Raw genomic sequence first — 19,369 nt, forward strand, 5'->3', positions numbered from 1 at the left:
TCTCCTCAACCAATGCATTTACCTACTTTCTTAAAATGTGTGTTTTTTTTGAAAATTTTCTTATATATGAGACCGGAGGGAGTAAAGGACACGGATCGTGTAGACCACCATAACATAAAGTTTTATTTTGGACACCTTTTCATTTTTCACGTTAAACTAAATAAATTTTCACTTTCTATCAAAAAAAAAATTTACTAGAAACTTGCACTATTTAATTCCATTCCAAAATAAATTTAAAAAAATACGAATAAAACTTTCAATGTAGTCTATAAGAAAATATTTCGTGATATAACATAATTTTGATTGTATGAATTTTATCAAAGTATTTTTTTATTGTTACATATTACGGCTGATTAGACTCGTGGACTGCCGCACGGATAGAAGTTCTAGTAAATAAGCTAAATCCAAACAGATTTGAAGGGCGCAAAAAAAAGAACAAATATTTCTAACCATTGACTATAGTACAACCGTTTTGCCACATCAATATTGAGCGAGTGTACACACTATTTCCCTCCAATCCAACAGCGCCGTCGCCTCCTTCAATCCACTCCAATCGGAGTTGCAGAGCCACTGACGCCGCAGCTCCGACCAACTTCTTTCTCGTCCATTTATTTGCGCCGGCAGAGTTGCAGTACCAACCAAATCACAAACCAAAAAGAGATGGTAACTTGTCTTCAAACACAACTTCTCCACACACCCTTTCAGTTTCGCTCTTCCTCGTCGAAAAAACCAACTTCCTTAAGATGTTCCGCCGCCACCTCTTCCACCAAAAAATCCTACAAAATCACTCTTCTTCCCGGCGACGGCATAGGTCCCGAAGTTGTTTCCGTCGCTAAAGACGTTCTTCTCCTCACTGGATCCATCCATGGTATCTTTCTCTCCCAACATTGTTTCCAAATTTTCATTCTTTTTTAAACTGGGTATTCAATTCTCTCATTTTTATTTTTTTATTTTTTTGTAATTAGGGATTAAATTAGAGTTCCAAGAGAAGCTTTTGGGTGGTGCTGCTCTTGATGCTACTGGAGTTCCTTTACCTGATGATACTCTTTCTGTTGCTAAGCAATCTGATGCTGTTCTTCTTGGTGCTATTGGAGGGTGATTATTTTATTTTGTCAATTTTGCATTCTTTGTTACTTATGATTTGTGTAATTGTTTTTGTTAATTTTTTCAAAGGTATAAATGGGATAAAAATGAGAAACATTTGAAGCCAGAGACTGGATTGCTTCAGCTAAGAGAAGGGCTTCGAGTTTTTGCTAATCTTAGACCGGCAACTGTGTTTCCGCAGGTATAACAATTTCCTCGAACTGTATTTTACCATTCATGTTGTGGCATTGAAAGTAAACACTGTTTGGGGGTAAACATTGTCGGGGATAGAGTTAGGTCCTAATTGAACAAAACAAATAACTTAACTAAGTATTATATGATACAACCCGCTTAATCTGGATGTATCGAAAAGAAGCACTCTTCGAGTGAGTGTTTACTCCTTGAGAAATTAGGGAGAAGAAAAAGAGAATTTGAGAGAGAAATAGTGCACATTTCTTTGTGGGATGACAAAAACATGAATGGATACACAAGAAAACATCATGGTAAGATGCAATCCAATATTCCAATGACAGTCATAAGAATTTGTTGACTTGAGAATATATTTGTATGCAGGCAGCAGTGCAACATTGTAATAAAAATTTTATCCATATAAGGGAACAAGAAATTGATGTTGCAAGATAATCAATATCTTACCAGAAAACAAGAGTTGTTCAACTTTCCAAAAGTTTTCTTTATACATGCATCTCACTGCACCCAACCACAACTGTGTGGCATTCCTCCAACTGCTGATAGTAGCATATGGAACTAAAAGAAGAGAATAAGGATTAATATTTTTGCTAGTCTTCCGATAAGAAAGTTCACTTTCTAGTTGAGTACAAGAGACTAAGGCAAATACGATTAAAATATGCTCCACACACCACCAATGAGAAATGTCAACTTTTGACAGTGAAACCATGAATCCCCTATTGCATCAAGCCCATCTTGAAGTGGAGTTAATTTGAAGAACTCATCAATATCCTGGACCTCTTCAACAAAACGAAACGTACCACCTTTGCCACCTTCGAGAAATTTGTTAGCAAGTATGGAAGTTCTAAAATTGAAGTAAGAAATACTCTTATCATCAACACTAACAATAGTAAACACACGACCATGATCTTGCAACTCAACAATTTGGAGCTGAGTGTTGAAGTTGTAAAAGACTTCAACAAAGGTATCGGAGATATAGCTGCCATTAACAATCACAGTGAGATCTCTATTGACTGTTGCAGCAAGTATAAGCACCATTGCTTCAGTGAAATTATGAAGAGTCTTCACAAAATCAATAAAAGTTGGGTGGGGAATTTCAACGAACATGTGTTGGTCGACAGAAAAAAATCCAGCTCGGAAATATTTACTAGAGTCATGATCAGAAAATCCATCATCACAGGGTAATTTGAAACTTGACGCAACAACACAACCAATCATGTTGTTAGGAAAAACAGAGGAACAATGCAATGGATGTATTAGAGGACCCGGGTCAAACGGGACAGTGTCTAAGAGTGCCACAGCTTTGCCATAGTCGCAGGTAGGAACATTGAAGTAAGGAGGAAATAGCTTAGAGAGCAAACATTGGAGTGACCCTATTACATCATCATCGTGCCACAGCTTTGCAGGCAACGTATGAAGTGGATGAAAGGTGTACGGTGGTGATAATGTGAACAACGAATGTGAAATGATACCTGAAGCTGGAAAGGGTTGTGAGAGATGGCAATAATGGTTGATGGCGTTGTCAGGTGTCACCTCAGAGCAAACCATATCTGATACAACCAATGAATTTGAATCAGAGTTAGCGACTGAATCTGAATCAACTGCTGAATTAGGACCCAAAGTCTGTGAAAGCTTCTCAAGCATTTCGTAAAAGGGCGCAAATGCATTGGCGACGAGGTTCGGAATCTCGTGTTCGAAACGATGTTGGAACTCGTCTCTAAGATGAAGGCAATATTGGTCGGCCGAAGACATTGATATGGCAGGGATGAGCTCTCAATGAAAGCACCAATGATACAACCCGCTTAATCTGGATGTATCGAAAAGAAGCACTCTTCGAGTGAGTGTTTACTCCTTGAGAAATTAGGGAGAAGAAAAAGAGAATTTGAGAGAGAAATATAATCTTCTTATCATTCATCATAACAAAAAAGGGTTTCAAGTACAGATTATATAATGCAAGTGTAGCATAACAAACTTGCGTAATTTGCGGGAATGTAAAAACAACGGAAAGATAAAAAGAAGTAGCTTGTGCTCTTCACACTATGAATTCTTATTCACACGGATAATCCTTCACCCACAAAGGCTTCATGGTTTATCTCTTCCCAAGTATTGGGCTATGTGACTCCTCATCACGATTGGATTCATCCATGACATGAATTGGGCTTTCACTTAAAGGGGGTGTATCATTATAGTGTTTGAGTATTAACAAAAGATAAGATCAAATCAAATTGTTTCTAATAAGTTATCGCGTAGAGCTTAGGGAAATAAGACGAAAACAACTTATCGGCATGTTATAAGTTATTTTCGTAAGCTCTCTCAAACTGTCTCACAAGTGTTTATGTTAGTAAATAAGCTCAAATAAATCAATCTTAAAAGACCCTTAAGGATATGTTGTAGAATGGTTAGAGAGGTTTTAAGTTTCTTACAATTTTTTACTAGTTTTCAGTCTATCTCTAGTGTGTTTTTAATTTTTGTTTATTCTTCTGTAGTTAGTGGATGCTTCAACTTTGAAGAGAGAGATTGCTGAGGGGGTTGATCTCATGGTTGTAAGGGAACTAACTGGAGGTCTGTGGTGTTCTCATTCTAGTTTCAGTACAGCGGATTATTTAAAGAAAACTACGTCGTCTCATATGATCATAATATTAATTCTTCATTCATTTCATTTGGTTGTTGATATCGGAAGGTTATTGCCTGACTATGCCCTGTTGCTATTCTGTTGTTATTCAGGTATCTATTTTGGAAAACCAAGGGGCTTTGGTACCAATGAAAATGGTGAAGAGACTGGCTTTAATACTGAGATTTATGCTGCACATGAGGTATCTTGCAATTACAAAATGGTGGTGTATGTTTCTGTTAGATCTTTAGTCCCTTTTTTGTTTTTGTTATTATTTTTATGGAGTTAGCATTGTCTACAATGAGGGATAAGAGTGTACTATATGAATATTTCACTGTTTTTCTTTCTCTCTTAACGGAGCTTTTACTCGTTTTCTTGACTGTTGCTTTTTTGTTGTCCATAACTGTTTTCTATTTGTTTCCGTATGTATGTATGATTGTCTGAGTAGTGGCATATGTATATCAGATTGATCGCATTGCTCGTGTTGCATTTAACATTGCTCGGAAGCGTGGTGGGAAACTTTGCTCTGTTGACAAAGCCAATGTACTAGAGGTACTTATCGCTGGACTAAGCTATGAAGCTTATTCTGTAATTTTGTGAAGTTTTTGCCACTGTTGTGATATGTGTAAAAAAGTCATAGCAAATTTATTCTGAATGAGATTGGTGCTAATCTATATTTTCAACAATTAGAACCGAGTTGTATGCCTTGAAGTAATTAAACTTCAACTGGGAAGAATATATAAATACTTCAATTTCAATGAGAATACCTCTTAGTTGCTTTTTCCTTGTTTGAGATTCTGGTTAGATTGGGTGGTCATGGACCTTATGAGGCTACTTTTGTATAAGACGTCACCACACTCATTCTGTTATTGTTTTCATGTCACCAAGAAATGCAAATTTCTATAGACCTATTTTTATTAGAGTTTTGCTACTTGATTCCTTTGCAATTACTCCTTAATGCAAAAAGGTTCGAATTACTCCTTAATGCAAAAAGGTTCAAATACTTTGTGCCATTCCAATGTGTAGATAATGTATATACACTTGTAAGTATGATAGCTTATAGCTTGGATTTTTTGTTATTGTTGCTTGATAGCCACTTGGTCCTGAGATCCGGTAGCTTCTTTTCAGGAATGATGTTAGTGATAATGTGTTGTGATAGGCATTGGTTAGTCTTTGTATATTCGTAACCTTTGATGTGAAAATTGCACGTCCACTGAATGATTAAGACTTGTGCATGTTTTGGCTACTTGAATGGATACAATGATACTTCTGACAGATTTAGGTCCATTTTATGCTTGCTAACTACATTTGAATTCACCAGGCATCCATGTTTTGGAGGAAAAGAGTTGTGGCATTAGCACAAGAATATCCTGATGTTGAGCTCTCACACATGTATGTTGATAATGCAGCAATGCAACTAGTTCGCTATCCAAAACAGGTTATCTTATGGAATAAATTAACAACACCCATCTTTGATTTTATTTTTGGATATGCAAAGCTATATTCACAGTAAAAAATCTGTCTAAAGGATGAAAATGCAAGTACTACAATATCTGAACACTGAATTTTGCAGTTTGACACTATTGTAACAAACAACATTTTTGGCGATATATTATCTGACGAGGCTTCAATGATCACTGGAAGTATTGGGATGCTTCCTTCTGCCAGCCTTGGTGATTCGGTATGAAATGAATATTTAGAATAAGTTATAATACAAATAACGAGCATGTTTCTCAAGTTTTCTCACAGTAATTCCTTTTATGCTATATCCATGTATTATTGATTTCACTAAAAAGTTCACTGGATTCCTATTGGATCAGGGACCTGGACTTTTTGAACCTATACATGGTTCTGCACCTGATATTGCCGGACAGGTTGGTTTCTTCTACTCCTGTTATTTATTTACCTTCGGTAACATGCTAACAACATCATTGTCATTATCTATATAACAGGACAAGGCAAACCCATTTGCTACTGTTCTTAGTGCTGCTATGCTTTTGAAATATGGCCTTGGAGAAGTAGAGGCTGCTGAAAGAATAGAGAGTGCAGTTCTCGAGACACTGAACAGGGGATTTCGAACTGCTGACATATATTCTGCCGGGACAGTAAGCATTTATCTTGCTCTGATTGTGATACTCTATAATAACCTATTTTAAGTTTAAGAACTCTATAAACAACTCATATCAGAGATGATCTCAATCACTAGTCAACAAAGAATAATGATTATTCTCATAACGAGTACATGAAATGTGTATTGGCTATATTTTTCTGCATAAACTTGATGTTTGGACTGGGTGTTAATAATGCAGAAGCTGGTAGGATGCAAACAATTAGGCGAAGAGATACTTAAGTCTGTTGAATCTCATGCTCCCGCTGCTGCAGCAGTGTGATTTTAAGACCAACTCTGCATAGATATCCCTAGTCTTTGAGTGCTTTGGCTTTCATCTGCGGTTTTGTATGTTGTTTTCAACACCAACCTATGTATTTTCCAAACTGGCATTGAATCCGGGATTATTAGTTACTTAGTTCCCTTCATTATGCATGTTATAATAGTGTAACAATGAAATATAGAGGTTAGAATTTTTAATGCCATTCTGAAAAACTGAGCAACTACCTTGACAAATCCATGGGGCACGCACACAACACTCATACAAGGATATTCCAAGCTTTAAAATGTGTATGATTTGTATTCATCTTCTTTTTATGATCTTATTAATATCCTCCTCTCTTTTAAAGGGATTTTTTACATTTCTCTCTTATATCATTGTATGTTAAAGGCTATGCTCAAAGTAAACATATAAGAATGTGTATCTAAAGATTGATGGTAGTCTTTAATGTTTTGCCCATAAAAAAAGTAAACATATAGGACTTTTTTTTTTCTTTAATTATGATGTGTGAAATTTGAAGTTAAGTTTATTATGAGACAAGTAAATTCGGTTGCTCACACTTTAGTTAGGGCGGCCAATTCTTGGACTAGTTTCCATAGATTTGAGATTATTCCTTTATGTATTGAACTTTTGATAATTAATGAAATGTAGTAATTTTGTTTGGTTAAAAAAAAAGATAGTGAGCTTCTATTGACTCTGGTTAATAACTTATTATAGTCGATGAATTTCACTAATTCAAAAAAACAATATGTATTTATTTTAAACGAAAATAAATTGTATGAAATGATTTTATTTTTTATATACTATATATTATATTTTGTTCATAATTAGCTAAAAATTGATAAATAATTTTGTACTAATTTATTCCTAAAAAAAATTAAATCTAATCCCTATATGCGTTATGTTGATTTATTACTTTTTATATTTTTATTTTTATAATGACATATCTTGAATTACTTCACTCTCGCCTCTAATGGTAGTTCAGATGATGATTCCCCAACTCCACAAGGTTTTGGTGGAATTATTAGAAACACTTTTGCTTACTATCTGGCAGGATTTTCGGATTATAGTATTTAAGAGTCTTCTGACATTTTGTATGATGAGTTGTATGCTATCTACAAGGGCCTCTTGTTGGACATTAACATGAGCATTGACGAGCTTGTCTGCTATCTACAAGACCTCATAAAAGGCCTCAAGTGAAGTATTCCCTTCATCCCAAAATGTAATCAAAAGTTGGTCAACAAAAGTGGATGTATTTGGTCCAAATCTTTAATAAAATACATCAAAGTTTCTTTGATTCATTTTTGCTTATGTTTTGTGACGGATGGAGTACCATATCCATGCAGTTTCGATCCAGGACATTAAATATTTGATTTCTCATAATAATGTTTCTCTCTGCCGCACTCTTAGATAAGTTAATCAATACGCAAACTTCTTCTTAAAGCTTGAAGCTTCCTCAGATACCGATTTCCGATTTCTCTAGCATGACTCTCCTCCGGAAGGTGTTTCGCGATCTACTTAGGAACAATGCAATATGAATTTTGTTTCTAACAGACTAATTTTTCTTGTCTTTTTTCTCTGCTCTTGCTTAGCTTTGTTTGTTACCAAAGTATTCATAAAAAAAAAAAAAAAAAAAAAGTTAAAAGTTTATTAAAGAAGAAACCGATGTTGATAATAATCGTATTTGATTTGATGAAAGATTGAATTGAATTAACGATGTGGAGTTCAAGCAAAGTCTCCGAAGAAGATTGTTGTTTCTCAACAACAAGTCTCTTCAATTTCTCTTCTGGAAACCCTAGAATCGAAGAAACTCGCGGCCTCATGCACGTCTTCCCACACGAATCTCCTCCTTCTCTTCCGGTCGGTATATTCATTCATTCATTCATTCATTCATTACCAACTAACTCTTGCGCGATTTTCATTTTTCAATTCTCGATATTCATCTTTTTGCAATTTCCAATGTCTTAGATTGAACGTAAGCCATTGGCGTGTGTTGTTGGAGTACCAAATCACATGACTTATGCTGATTTTTGCCAGTTTTGTGGTTCTTTTATTCAACATATGCTTGAATTGCGTATTGTTAGAATGGATAATATGGAAGATCGTTACAGTGTTTTGATTCGTTTTGATGACCAAAATTCTACTGATGCGTTCTACACTCATTACAATGGTCGACGTTTCTCTTCTCTTGAGGTCTTTCTTTCTATTTAATCATTTTCCAATCTACACTATTTCATATACATTTTTTCTATTTATTAATTTTGTTGTTTTTGATTTAATTTCATGCATATAGGTTGAAGTGTGCCGTGTTGTTTTCACCATAGATGTACAGTATACTGGCTCAATTGAACATGCACAACCATCCAATGCTACTTCAACTGAACAGCCTACATGTCCAGTTTGCCTTGGTACATTACATATCTCTATATTCTAATGTATTGGAGTTTATAGGCAGTTTGTGACTAGCTTTTGTGTTCGTTACTTTGCAGAGCGATTAGATCAAGACACGAGTGGAATTCTTACAACTATATGCAATCATTCTTTTCATTGTTCCTGTATTTCAAAATGGGCAGATTCTTCTTGTCCTGTAAGTGGCTCCATTGCCTCTGTCTTTCCATGTATGCATGAGAGGATGTTGTAGGGCATGTGTGAACTGCTTTGGGGATTAGGGTGTCGATGTAAATTGAATGTTTTCATGTTTATAATTAATTTCAGCTGGGATTTCTTGATCAGTTTGAAAGTAGGTGTTGCTTTTTGAATCCGTCTATCAGTAAATTAAGTATTCAGTAACAGTGCCCTGCTTATATCTTCAGGTATGCCGCTATTGCCAACAGCAAGCTGAAAAATCTATATGTTTCGTTTGTCAAACCACGGAGAACCTTTGGATATGTGTTATATGTGGGTTTGTTGGCTGTGGAAGGTTAGTGATATTTGTCCCTCAACCCTTTCTTGTGTTGCATTTTGTTCCTTCCTTTTTCCTTTCAAATGTATTGGTCACAACCATATATATATATATTTTGTGGAACTCTCAAGATCATCTTGATTCAGATATAAAGGAGGGCATGCTATAATACACTGGAAAGAAACACAGCATTGCTATTCCTTAGAAGTGGAAACCAAGCGTGTTTGGGATTATGTGGGAGACAACTATGTTCATAGACTTATTCAGTCCAAAACTGATGGGAAGTTAGTTGAGCTGAACTCTCACTGCATGCATGCAGACAGTGGATGTGGTAGCTGTGGAGATAATGCCATGAGAGAGGCTATACTTAATAGTAAAGTCGAAGCTGTAATGTTGCAAGATTAATTAATAATTTTCTCAAATCTTAGTTTGATTTATCTATATAATGAGTTTCAATTTTGATTAAATTATATTAATGTGTTTATTCTCTTTTACAGATTGTCAGCGAGTACAATGAATTGCTTGCTACTCAACTTGAAAACCAAAAATTGGTGAGTGTATTTCATTTGGCATTCACATCATATCTTTCAAGATTTCTTCCTGTCTTGTATAAATATTAAATTTTGAAACCTGTTTTAATTGTAGTATTTTGAATCCTTATTACAACAAGTAGAACAAGAAACTGAAGGAAAAATTTCTGTAGCTGTTCAGAAGGCTGTCAGTCTTAAACAACAGAAGATTCAGTCCAAGATTGATAGATGTAACAAAGAGAAGAAATTTCTGGACGAGGTAAGTTGTAAGTCATGCTTGTGAATCTCTTTTTCACAATAATATGATACCCAAGTTATAACCATACTTCTTTGTCAAAAAAATATTATAACCATGTCCTAGGATTTTGTGTTGTCTCATTAATATGTCACAATGACATGAAATCTTCTTGCAAATGTTTATATTGTGTTTATGTTTGTAGCTTAATGACAATCTTTTGAAAAACGAGGAGATTTGGAAAGCCAAGATACTCGAGATTGAAGAGAGGTATGGTTTTATTCATTCCCTCTTACTCATTGTCATCGGTGATATGTTTTCTCAAAATAATGTTTTATTTAAGATGTCTCTTGTCTCATAAAACCAAATGTGAAGAGTTGCTGCTTTAATGTGCGCTGCGTTTGTCAATTTTAGGGATGTTCCTTTCCTTTTCTCAACTTTGTAATTGTCATGCTATAAATTCCCTTGTATTGAACTCAAGTAATTGCAAATCAGGTCCAGATGTTTGCAAACTGATGCATAATGTACATTTTTCAGGGAGAAAAAAGCTTTAAAACTGACTGATGATAAGATAACGGGCCTAGAAAAGAAGGTAAAATATACTGTTTCACTTCTTTCTTTCTTATTTTTAAATGAGGGGTGGGAGTTTGATTTTGGCGTACAATAACATTTGTGCATCAAACTAATCAAACCACTGTTTGGTTTGTTCTCAAACTGCGCAGCTTAGTAACCTCATGATTTGTCTTGAGGGTGGGACGACGGTAGAACAGCTGCCATTGTCAAATGATACAAATGGTGGAACTGTCTCTGACATTTCAAAAGGATCCTCGTCAACTTGAAGCTCTTAGCTGGGAAGAAAAGCATGATAGAAAATTGAATCATTCCATTAGACTTTGCTGGGAGTTGAAAGGAAAAGGGGATGAAGGGAAGGAAACACACCCCTGCAAATTCGAGGGATATTGAAATATAAGGGGAAGACTTTGGAAGATTTTAAAAAATATTGCAATCCCTTGTTTTTAAATGCTCCCAAACAAACAAGGAAACCATCTATTGTAATGTTTTCCTTCCTCTCTCGTCTGCTCCTAAATTCCCCTCCGTATATTCACAAGTTTATACAAACTGAACTGGGGGATGGAGGCACGAGTTGAGATGCTTCCACCTGAATTTTTTCTGTTAAAACTTCAATATGTCATGTTTGATTGTTTGTACATAAATAAATAGACAAATGTTTACATACAAGTATCTGGCAGTCACTAAAGATATACTACAAGTTAGAAAATCCTATTCAGGCAATCCTCTCATACTAAAATTAATGTTTGACAATATCCAAAAAACTTTCTAGTTGTTAGGAATATAAAGATACTTCCTTCTACTTCACCAAATTGAGGGTTGTAGGGAGTGGAAAATACATTTTAATCAATACATAGGAAGAGAACATAAATTCTATTCTTATAGTTTATGAGGCTTCGTAGCTTGAAGGTCACAAATTTCAAATGGTTATCTAATTCTTTAAAAAAAAAAGCAGGGTTAATTCTAAATTGAAATTAAAATTTGAAGCATTTTACTTTTAGAATTGATTTGTAGATTTACATATATTATTAGACTCAATTTTATATAAATATTCAAATATAAATAATTTTAAATTCATCCTTGTTCAAGTCTCTCTAATTAGACTATATACACCTTAATTCACAAGAGTTTGTAACCATTAATTTTATTTTAAAATTAGAGTGAAATTACATGTATCTATATGTATGTATTTGTTGCCTCTACTAAATTTGTACTCCTATTTGAGTAATCGCCTTGAATGTTTATCTATCACATGTTAAGAATCATTGTAGTGTATCTATTTATGTCTCATTAAAATGAAGCAGTAGTGGTGGTGACATATGATAGTGAATCATTGAACCGTACCTTTTAAGAATCACTGATTCCTGTCAACGAAATTACCAGAGTGCAGTCACAATATTTTACAGCATTGCCCATACCATGCTACTACAAGTCAGGGGTAGTAGTGTCACTATCATACAGACTGCGTTACTGCTTTCTAAATTACAAAGTTTTATTCATACATTCTTTTTTTTCTATGTACTGTAACTGTAAGTTTTACACATCTCTACCAATCTACCATTGTCATTTACTGTCGCTGGAAGCTGCAAACTGCTGTAATTCCAGTGGATGAAAATGAGTTTCCCTTTGCTCTATTTATTATTGTATTAAAATGGATCTCATTAATATATCATTGTGTTTATCTTTTATAAATGGTAGCAAAAGAAGAGTAGTAAATGGAACAAGCCAAAATAGATGTGTCTTTCTCCTACCATACCACTCATTGTTGATTTATTTGGCTTATCTTATGCCCAATTTTTAATGCATGTATATATGCAGGGATGACGTTCGAACTTCGGACAATCTACTTATATATTTGAAGGGTAAAATTATGGTCACCCAGACTACTTGAGGATTCCCAAGGTCAAATGATTGGCGTATAATTAGTCATGTCATCATAAACTCACTCGATGGGTTATTTTTCATGTGAAAAATGATTGTTTTTACCATTTTTCACTTCAATGATAATAATGAAAAGAAAGTACTCTCATTATATCTTTTTAATTCCCATCTTGTCTTCCACTTTAATCCCCCTCTCCTTCACACACTTAAAATAGATCATAGAAATTCCTCCTTCTCCTTTCTGATCTATTGCTAACATGGAGGATTGGTGGGAGAATTGGTTCTCTGATTTGGTAATTTATTTAACTAGTCATCAATTTATGAATTTCATTGTTAAATATTAATTGTCAGAGTATATGTATGAGAATTTAGGTAGCTATCTCATTCTTCTTTGTGTCTATAGGATATGGATATGGACATTAATAAGTCATTCAATGAATGCCAAAGGAATTCTCCCAAATTGGGCCATTGTTCTTTTGATTCAGGGACTGATGCTGCTATACAGGGAACAAAGAGGGTGAGAAGCTCATGGGAGATGCAAGATCACATAATGTCAGAGAGAAAAAGGAGACATGAAATGGCAGAGAGATTCATACAACTTTCCTCTATTATACCTGGATTGAAGAAGGTTAGTCTGTCACTGCTTCTTTTATCTCAACACACACATATATATTAGTTAAAGAACTTAATAAAGTATGAAAGTATTGAAACTAGTATAATTTACTTTTTAAAAGTACAAAAGAATTACTTATTTTAATTTTCTTAACTAGTGCCCTGGGCGGGCATTCTGCAGTTAACATTTAGAAACATTTTCTTAAAAACATATTTCCTCCGATCTCTTTTATGAAAAATAACTTACTTTTTTAGGTTCATTATTAACAACTAATTTATTTAGTCTATAATATATATCTTGAATATAAAGAATAGATTGTGTCGTATAAATTTATTTACTCTTCGGTTTTAGTTGAGTTTCTTTACTGTGAGATTAATAACAATGTACCAAGGTTCGAGATTCCAGAACCAAGGTCCTTGATAAATTTAACTCCACAGCATTTTACTCTGTCAAAGTGAGAAAATCAAAATTGTTACTTTAACAAATTAAGTATTAGTAGTATTACACGATTCAACTTGCTGAGTGAGTCACGTGATCACATAAAACTTTGGTCAAACAGATTTTGTTCTTTTTATCTGGGTTTTTAAAGAGGTACTTACATTTATAATTGTAAGATTCTCACAACGTGATAAATTTATAATTGAGTCTCAACCGAGAGGTACTTACATTTAGCTTATTTAAATGTTTATCTCATATAAACATATTTAAATAAGTAATCCGACTTATCTTTAAATGGATTAACCGATTAATAGATCAATGGGATTATGTCTTGCTTTGATATTTGATCTTACCTGATCAGAATCGACGTAGTCAGTAGTTGTCCTCTGCAGCACGTTGTGGTAAAGGGGGCTGCACCTGCATATATACACTCCGATTCTCAAGTCAGTTTATGCATGAAGTGAAAGTTTTAGGATACAAAATATTGTACCCGAATCTTCTGAATGAGAAAGATATATATAGTCCTCAACATAGAGCCAAGACCATTAATGTGAGGATGGATAGACGTCCTTGCCATTAATGATTGTCGGAATAGCGGCTGAGAAACCATGATTGACAGTAATTGTCAAGCATTCCGATGTCGGCCGTTAGGTTGATTTCCTTGACCGTTGAGCAGGAGGACGCGACCTTGGGTCTACGTCCGGTTGGGCCGAGTTCGACACATTAGAAGACGAGTTCCTCGGTTGTTGGGCCTTAGGTAAGGCCCAGTCTAAAACAATATCTAATATGCTATTTTAAAGAATTTGACTTTGGTATCATATCTCACATTTTATATTTTCCTTATAATATTTCACTTTATCATTTGTTTAACCTCTTGGTATATATACATACCTGTATAGATAGACAAGGCCTCTGTCCTTGGTGAAGCTATTAATCACGTGAAACAGCTTAAACAACGCATATCAATGCTAGAGGAGCAACAGAGTTTTGAGAGGAAAAGTACAAAATCAATAATCTCTATTAGAAAATCTCAATCTTATCCAAATGGAAGTAATGGTAATTTGGATTGTAATATTGAAGGGCTCCTTGAAGTGGAAGCCATAGGCATAGAGTCAGAGAAAGAGTTACTTATCAGTGTCAGAAACTTAAAGGCATTTTGCTCAAACTATTGGCCTTACTTCAAAGTATGGACCTATCTGTTTCCACTAGCAGCATGCTTCCATTTGGAAAGAATACCCTCCATATTACCATCATTGCTAAGGTAAAAATAAAATAATGTTTATGTGCTTTTCAATTATGAATATTTGTTTGAAAATTTTGAAGCAATAAAATGTTAATTGGATGGAATTTATGTGGCAGATGGGTAAGGAATACAGGATAAAAGAGGAAGAATTGGTGAAAAAGTTGAGACAGGATCTTTTGAAGTTATTTGACATGCAACATGTGATCCATGCTAGTGTATCGAACAAGTAATAATAGTTCTTATAGTTGGTAGGGGATGAACGAGGGATTTGGATTATGTGTAGTTGACGTCAGATCAAGATCAGATTGCTCAGATTTCAAGATCAAATTTTAAACTCGGAGCCGTCTGATCTTGATCAAACAGTCTACAAATAGCCGACTGCACTATAGTCAATATATTTCTAACTGCACTGAACCCATGTCCGATGAATTTATCAAACAAGTTATTACATGTTATGAATCTATAATAATACATTGAGTTGATTCAAGAATCAAGAATGCACAACAAAGGCAATCTTGCATATTATTAGCACGAAAATGCCTAGAAAACTCTCTTTTCAACATTCTCTCTAATATTCATTCTTTGATAGGATTGAAATTAATATGGATTTCACTTTAAAAATAGGTCCCACATAAAAGTGGTGAGACCACGTAAGTTTCACTCAATTAAAAAATGAACGTTCAAGAAAGAGCGTTTCTAGCACTCTTGGACTTGCATACTCAATAGGGCAAAGAATGCATATTATTCCACAAACATTAACAAGAGCACGAGCAAAGTGACCTATGGATTTAGAACTGGTCACTTTATCCTATGATAAAGAAACAGTCCCTATACAGAAGCAAATATGAAATTAATATTTATGTGGAAGATAGGAGTATGTGATTTGTGAAAGCTGCACCTCCTCATGTGCACATGGAGCCCCCTCTTTTGGGTCACCATAAATGTATGCATGTGCCATTGTATTCGGAGGGCATTCTTAACTATTAACCAGATACAATGATATAGACACAAGTAGGATGAACAGGTGTTGTCTCACCATTGGAGCATAGGAAACAAAGCGAGAAGGAAAGGAAACTTAGAATATACTCCTTCCTATCCTAAATATAAAAGAAACTTTGTTTTATGGATTCATTGAGAATCTAATGTATCTGACCTATATTATGAACCAGATATATTAAATTCTCAATGAATCTAAAAAGTAATTTTTTTTCCTTATATTAAAGACCGGATGGAGTATATAGTTTGAGAAAACAATTTTGTTTTTAATTTGATTGCAAAAGAGTTCCTTGTATACTCTATTTTATGCTTTTAAAAGTTTGTATAAGAATTAGTAAAAAAAAAGTTTGTATAAGAAACAATGAGAGCAAACAAAAAATTGTTTTTACTCTTTCATGAATAAATCTTAGATAACAAGACAATTTATAATAAAAAAACATTATTTTTACACCACAACAAAGGTCCCAATTTTAATTTTTTTATTTTTATTTCATCACTTTGTAACAATTGAAAGTAAGAGAACATAAAAGTAGAAGTGAACAATTGTTTATAGTTTTTTAGTAACAATAAAAAATATCAAATGTATTGTGTGTTTTTTTTTTTTTTTGCATTTTATACTTCGATGTAAAATTTGCAAACTGAATGCCACAAGTTTATGGTCTCACTAATTTTGCGGGGAAATAGTCATTTTCGTCCCTCATTGTGCAACTCGCTGTCAATTTAGTCCCTCACTGAGGAAAAACTATTTAATAGTCCCTCAATGTGCACTCCGTTAGTCAATTTAGTCCCCGACGTTACATTTGGCAGTTAACTGAACAAAAAAGCTGATGTGTCATTTTTTTGGGGACACATCAGCTTGTTGAGTTGGCAATGAGGAGCTGAGTTGGCAATGAGGGACCAAAGTGAAGAAAGGGACCAAAATGACAAAATTTATATTTTATTAAAAAAATAAAAAGATTGATTTTCTTTTTTTTTTTTTTGGTACAAAAAAGATTGTTTTTCTATTTAAAAAAAACAAAAAAAAAAATTGATTATTTAACAAAAAAAACAAAAAACAAAAGATTGATTTTGTCTATAAATACAAGGGGACCAATTTGACTCACGACACCTTTCCATCACCTTTTTCACTTTGTCTTCCACTCAATCACCGTCATTGCCGATCATCCTAACCCCATAACCACCGCAAAGCCGCCGTCGTTATTTCATTTGCTTCTTCATTCTCTGAAAACGTCATTGAAGTTTGTTTGAGTATCTCAGAAATCACAACTGAGTACCACAAGGTTAGTGAAAAACTATTTGTTCCTTTTTGTTTGAGCATGCAAATATCAAATATTTTGATCTCCATAGTTCTGATTGTGTACTAGTTTAGGTTATTTGCTGTTATTTTTGTGTATTTAGGATTTATGATTTAGGGTTAAAGTTATTAGTTTTGAATATTAGGGTTTGTTTCATAGTTTTTTTTTACTAAGTTTCATAGTTGTTAATACATATCCATGTTGTTTTTTTTAGAATGGAACCTGTGGCTACTCTGATTTTGCATCATGGTGGATATTTTCGAAAATATGGTAACGGTAATATGGAGTATGAAGGTGGTGATTTTTTTGTTTGGAAAGATTATGATTGTGACAACCTTAACAAGATGATCCTGAAAAATAAGTTAAAGTCTGTTGGAAAGTACAGTAGGATTGAGAACATATGGTGGTTGATTCCTGACAGGTGTGGTTACATTGAATTGCTTGAGGATGGAGACATCCATGATATGTGCACCACTGCTATACGCCACAATAATGAAGTTCACATCTATGCTGAACATCCCGTTGATGAGCCGAAAATACTTGACGAAGTTGCCGATGAGGTTAATGGAGCTGAAGCTAATGATAGTATTAATGGGGCTGAAGAGGTTAATGGGGCTGAAGGTGATGAAAAGTTGAAGGAGGTTAATGTGAATGAAGCTAATGATAGTATTAATGAAGCTAAAGAGGCTAATGTGGATGAAACTAATGATAGTATTAATGAAGCTAAAGATGCTAATGTGGCTGTAGGTGATGATGTTGTTAATGAAACTGATAATGTTATTAACGAAGGTGATAATGTGAGTGAGACTGATAATGAGAATGAAGATGAAAGTTCCGAAGATTCCGATTATTTGCCTTCTTATTTATCTTATTTAAGTGAAGATGATGAGTCATTTATGGATGTTGAGTCTGATTTGAATGAGATTGAAATAGATGAACCTCGAAGTAGTAGGAAAAGGGGAAGACAAAATGAAGGGATAAGGATAAGTATTGATCTCGATCAAAATGTTGAAGAGGAAGTTGCTGATGACAATTACTCATACCTGAAGAGGGAGTTTGGAATTCAAATTAATGACACCAAATTATTCAGAGCATTAAAGGAAGCAAAAGAAAAAGCAGAGGGAAGTTATAAAGGGCAATATGGTTTGATTTGGGACTATGCAAATGAATTGTTAAGGAGTAATAGAGGTACAACAGCTAAAATTAATGTTACTCCAGTGCTTGAAGGTCCTCCACAGTTTAATCACAATGACAAAGTTCTCCACTTCATCCATCTTAAAAGAACCAATTCAATAGAATAAGTCACTTTTTGTTTGAGTTAAGTAAACTTATGGCTAATTAAACTTATATGTGAGATTTAGGAATTTAAATTGGGAAAATTTGGTATCTACAGTCATTTTGGTCCCTCATTGCCAACTCAACAAGCTGATGTGTCCCCAAAAAAATGACACATCAGCTTTTTTGTTCAGTTAACTGCCAAATGTAACGTCGGGGACTAAATTGACTAACGGAGTGCACATTGAGGGACTATTAAATAGTTTTTCCTCAGTGAGGGACTAAATTGACAGCGAGTTGCACAATGAGGGACGAAAATGACTATTTCCCCCTAATTTTGCTTTCTTTTCCACTAATTTACAGGTTAAACTCATATACTTATAAAAAAATTTATTAATAATTTTACAACTTAAAAATTAAAAGAACATCAACTCATAACGCCAAACACTATCGAGTTCAGTGCGTGTATATATATATATATATATATATATATATATATATATATATATATATATATATATATATATATATATATATGGTGAATTTTTTAGTACACATATTATGTGGATATATATCTGTACATTTGTTAAATGTGGATGATTTTGATTGGTTTACAAATATTAATGTTTATTGATTTTTCTATATTAATACTATTTGTAGACCAATCACAATCATCCATTCATCCATCTAAACCGTATACCAGTACAGATCTACATAATATGTATACCGAAGTGTTCACCTATAAATATTGAGTATCTTGAAGAGATAGAGTCTAAGGGTCCGTTTGATTCGCTAAATATAAGGGACTGGACAGGACAACTGTAGTTGTACTGTGTTTGATTGTAAAACTGTTTCAGGAACTGGACAAACTGGGAAGCAATGGATAAGACAAAAACAGGATTTTTTGTACCTCACTAAACCACAACACAACTTTTTGTCCGCAGTACAAGTTGTCTAAAATGCCAAAATACCATTTTATTAACAAAATATCGTATAAGACAAAAAAATGTTCAATATCCCAAAAGTTTGTTCTGTGCTGTTCTGTCATGTGTTGTGTTGTTCTATCTTGTACTGTTCTGTCCAGTACTTACCCTTTAACAAAT

The 19,369-nt window shown here is 34.1% G+C and overlaps 2 protein-coding genes and 1 pseudogene across 2 annotated transcripts; all 3 read left to right on the forward strand.

Moving 5' to 3' along the window:
* The first annotated feature begins 421 nt into the window (after window positions 1-421).
* On the forward strand, window positions 422-6,613 carry LOC123899811 (3-isopropylmalate dehydrogenase, chloroplastic-like). Its single transcript, XM_045951040.1, has 11 exons — window positions 422-868; window positions 966-1,095; window positions 1,174-1,285; window positions 3,777-3,852; window positions 4,015-4,103; window positions 4,367-4,453; window positions 5,223-5,339; window positions 5,475-5,582; window positions 5,722-5,775; window positions 5,854-6,006; window positions 6,211-6,613. Exons 1-11 carry the CDS (start codon window positions 661-663, stop codon window positions 6,289-6,291), a joined length of 1,215 nt encoding a protein of 404 aa, XP_045806996.1. The 5' UTR covers window positions 422-660; the 3' UTR covers window positions 6,292-6,613.
* Window positions 6,614-7,594: 981 nt separating this feature from the next.
* Window positions 7,595-11,194, forward strand: LOC123899814 (BRAP2 RING ZnF UBP domain-containing protein 2). Its single transcript, XM_045951044.1, has 11 exons — window positions 7,595-8,148; window positions 8,257-8,481; window positions 8,582-8,696; window positions 8,778-8,875; window positions 9,102-9,208; window positions 9,337-9,577; window positions 9,688-9,741; window positions 9,836-9,979; window positions 10,161-10,225; window positions 10,493-10,547; window positions 10,678-11,194. Exons 1-11 carry the CDS (start codon window positions 8,005-8,007, stop codon window positions 10,792-10,794), a joined length of 1,365 nt encoding a protein of 454 aa, XP_045807000.1. The 5' UTR covers window positions 7,595-8,004; the 3' UTR covers window positions 10,795-11,194.
* A 1,240-nt stretch (window positions 11,195-12,434) lies between these two features.
* Window positions 12,435-15,190, forward strand: LOC123899815 (annotated as a pseudogene).
* The last annotated feature ends 4,179 nt before the right edge of the window (window positions 15,191-19,369 follow it).

Source organism: Trifolium pratense, linkage group LG7, assembly GCF_020283565.1.
Source record: "Trifolium pratense cultivar HEN17-A07 linkage group LG7, ARS_RC_1.1, whole genome shotgun sequence".
Classification (NCBI taxonomy): Eukaryota; Viridiplantae; Streptophyta; class Magnoliopsida; order Fabales; family Fabaceae; genus Trifolium; species Trifolium pratense.

Bases quoted from the DNA above. Each gene is read 5' to 3' on its own strand.
- LOC123899814 (XM_045951044.1), top strand. From the start codon at position 8,005: ATGTGGAGTTCAAGCAAAGTCTCCGAAGAAGATTGTTGTTTCTCAACA. The intron at 8,482-8,581 runs GTCTTTCTTTCT...TCATGCATATAG, and splicing joins GACGTTTCTCTTCTCTTGAG to GTTGAAGTGTGCCGTGTTGT. The intron at 9,742-9,835 runs GTGAGTGTATTT...TTTTAATTGTAG, and splicing joins AACTTGAAAACCAAAAATTG to TATTTTGAATCCTTATTACA.
- LOC123899811 (XM_045951040.1), top strand. From the start codon at position 661: ATGGTAACTTGTCTTCAAACACAACTTCTCCACACACCCTTTCAGTTT. The intron at 4,454-5,222 runs GTACTTATCGCT...TGAATTCACCAG, and splicing joins ACAAAGCCAATGTACTAGAG to GCATCCATGTTTTGGAGGAA. The intron at 5,776-5,853 runs GTTGGTTTCTTC...TCTATATAACAG, and splicing joins CACCTGATATTGCCGGACAG to GACAAGGCAAACCCATTTGC.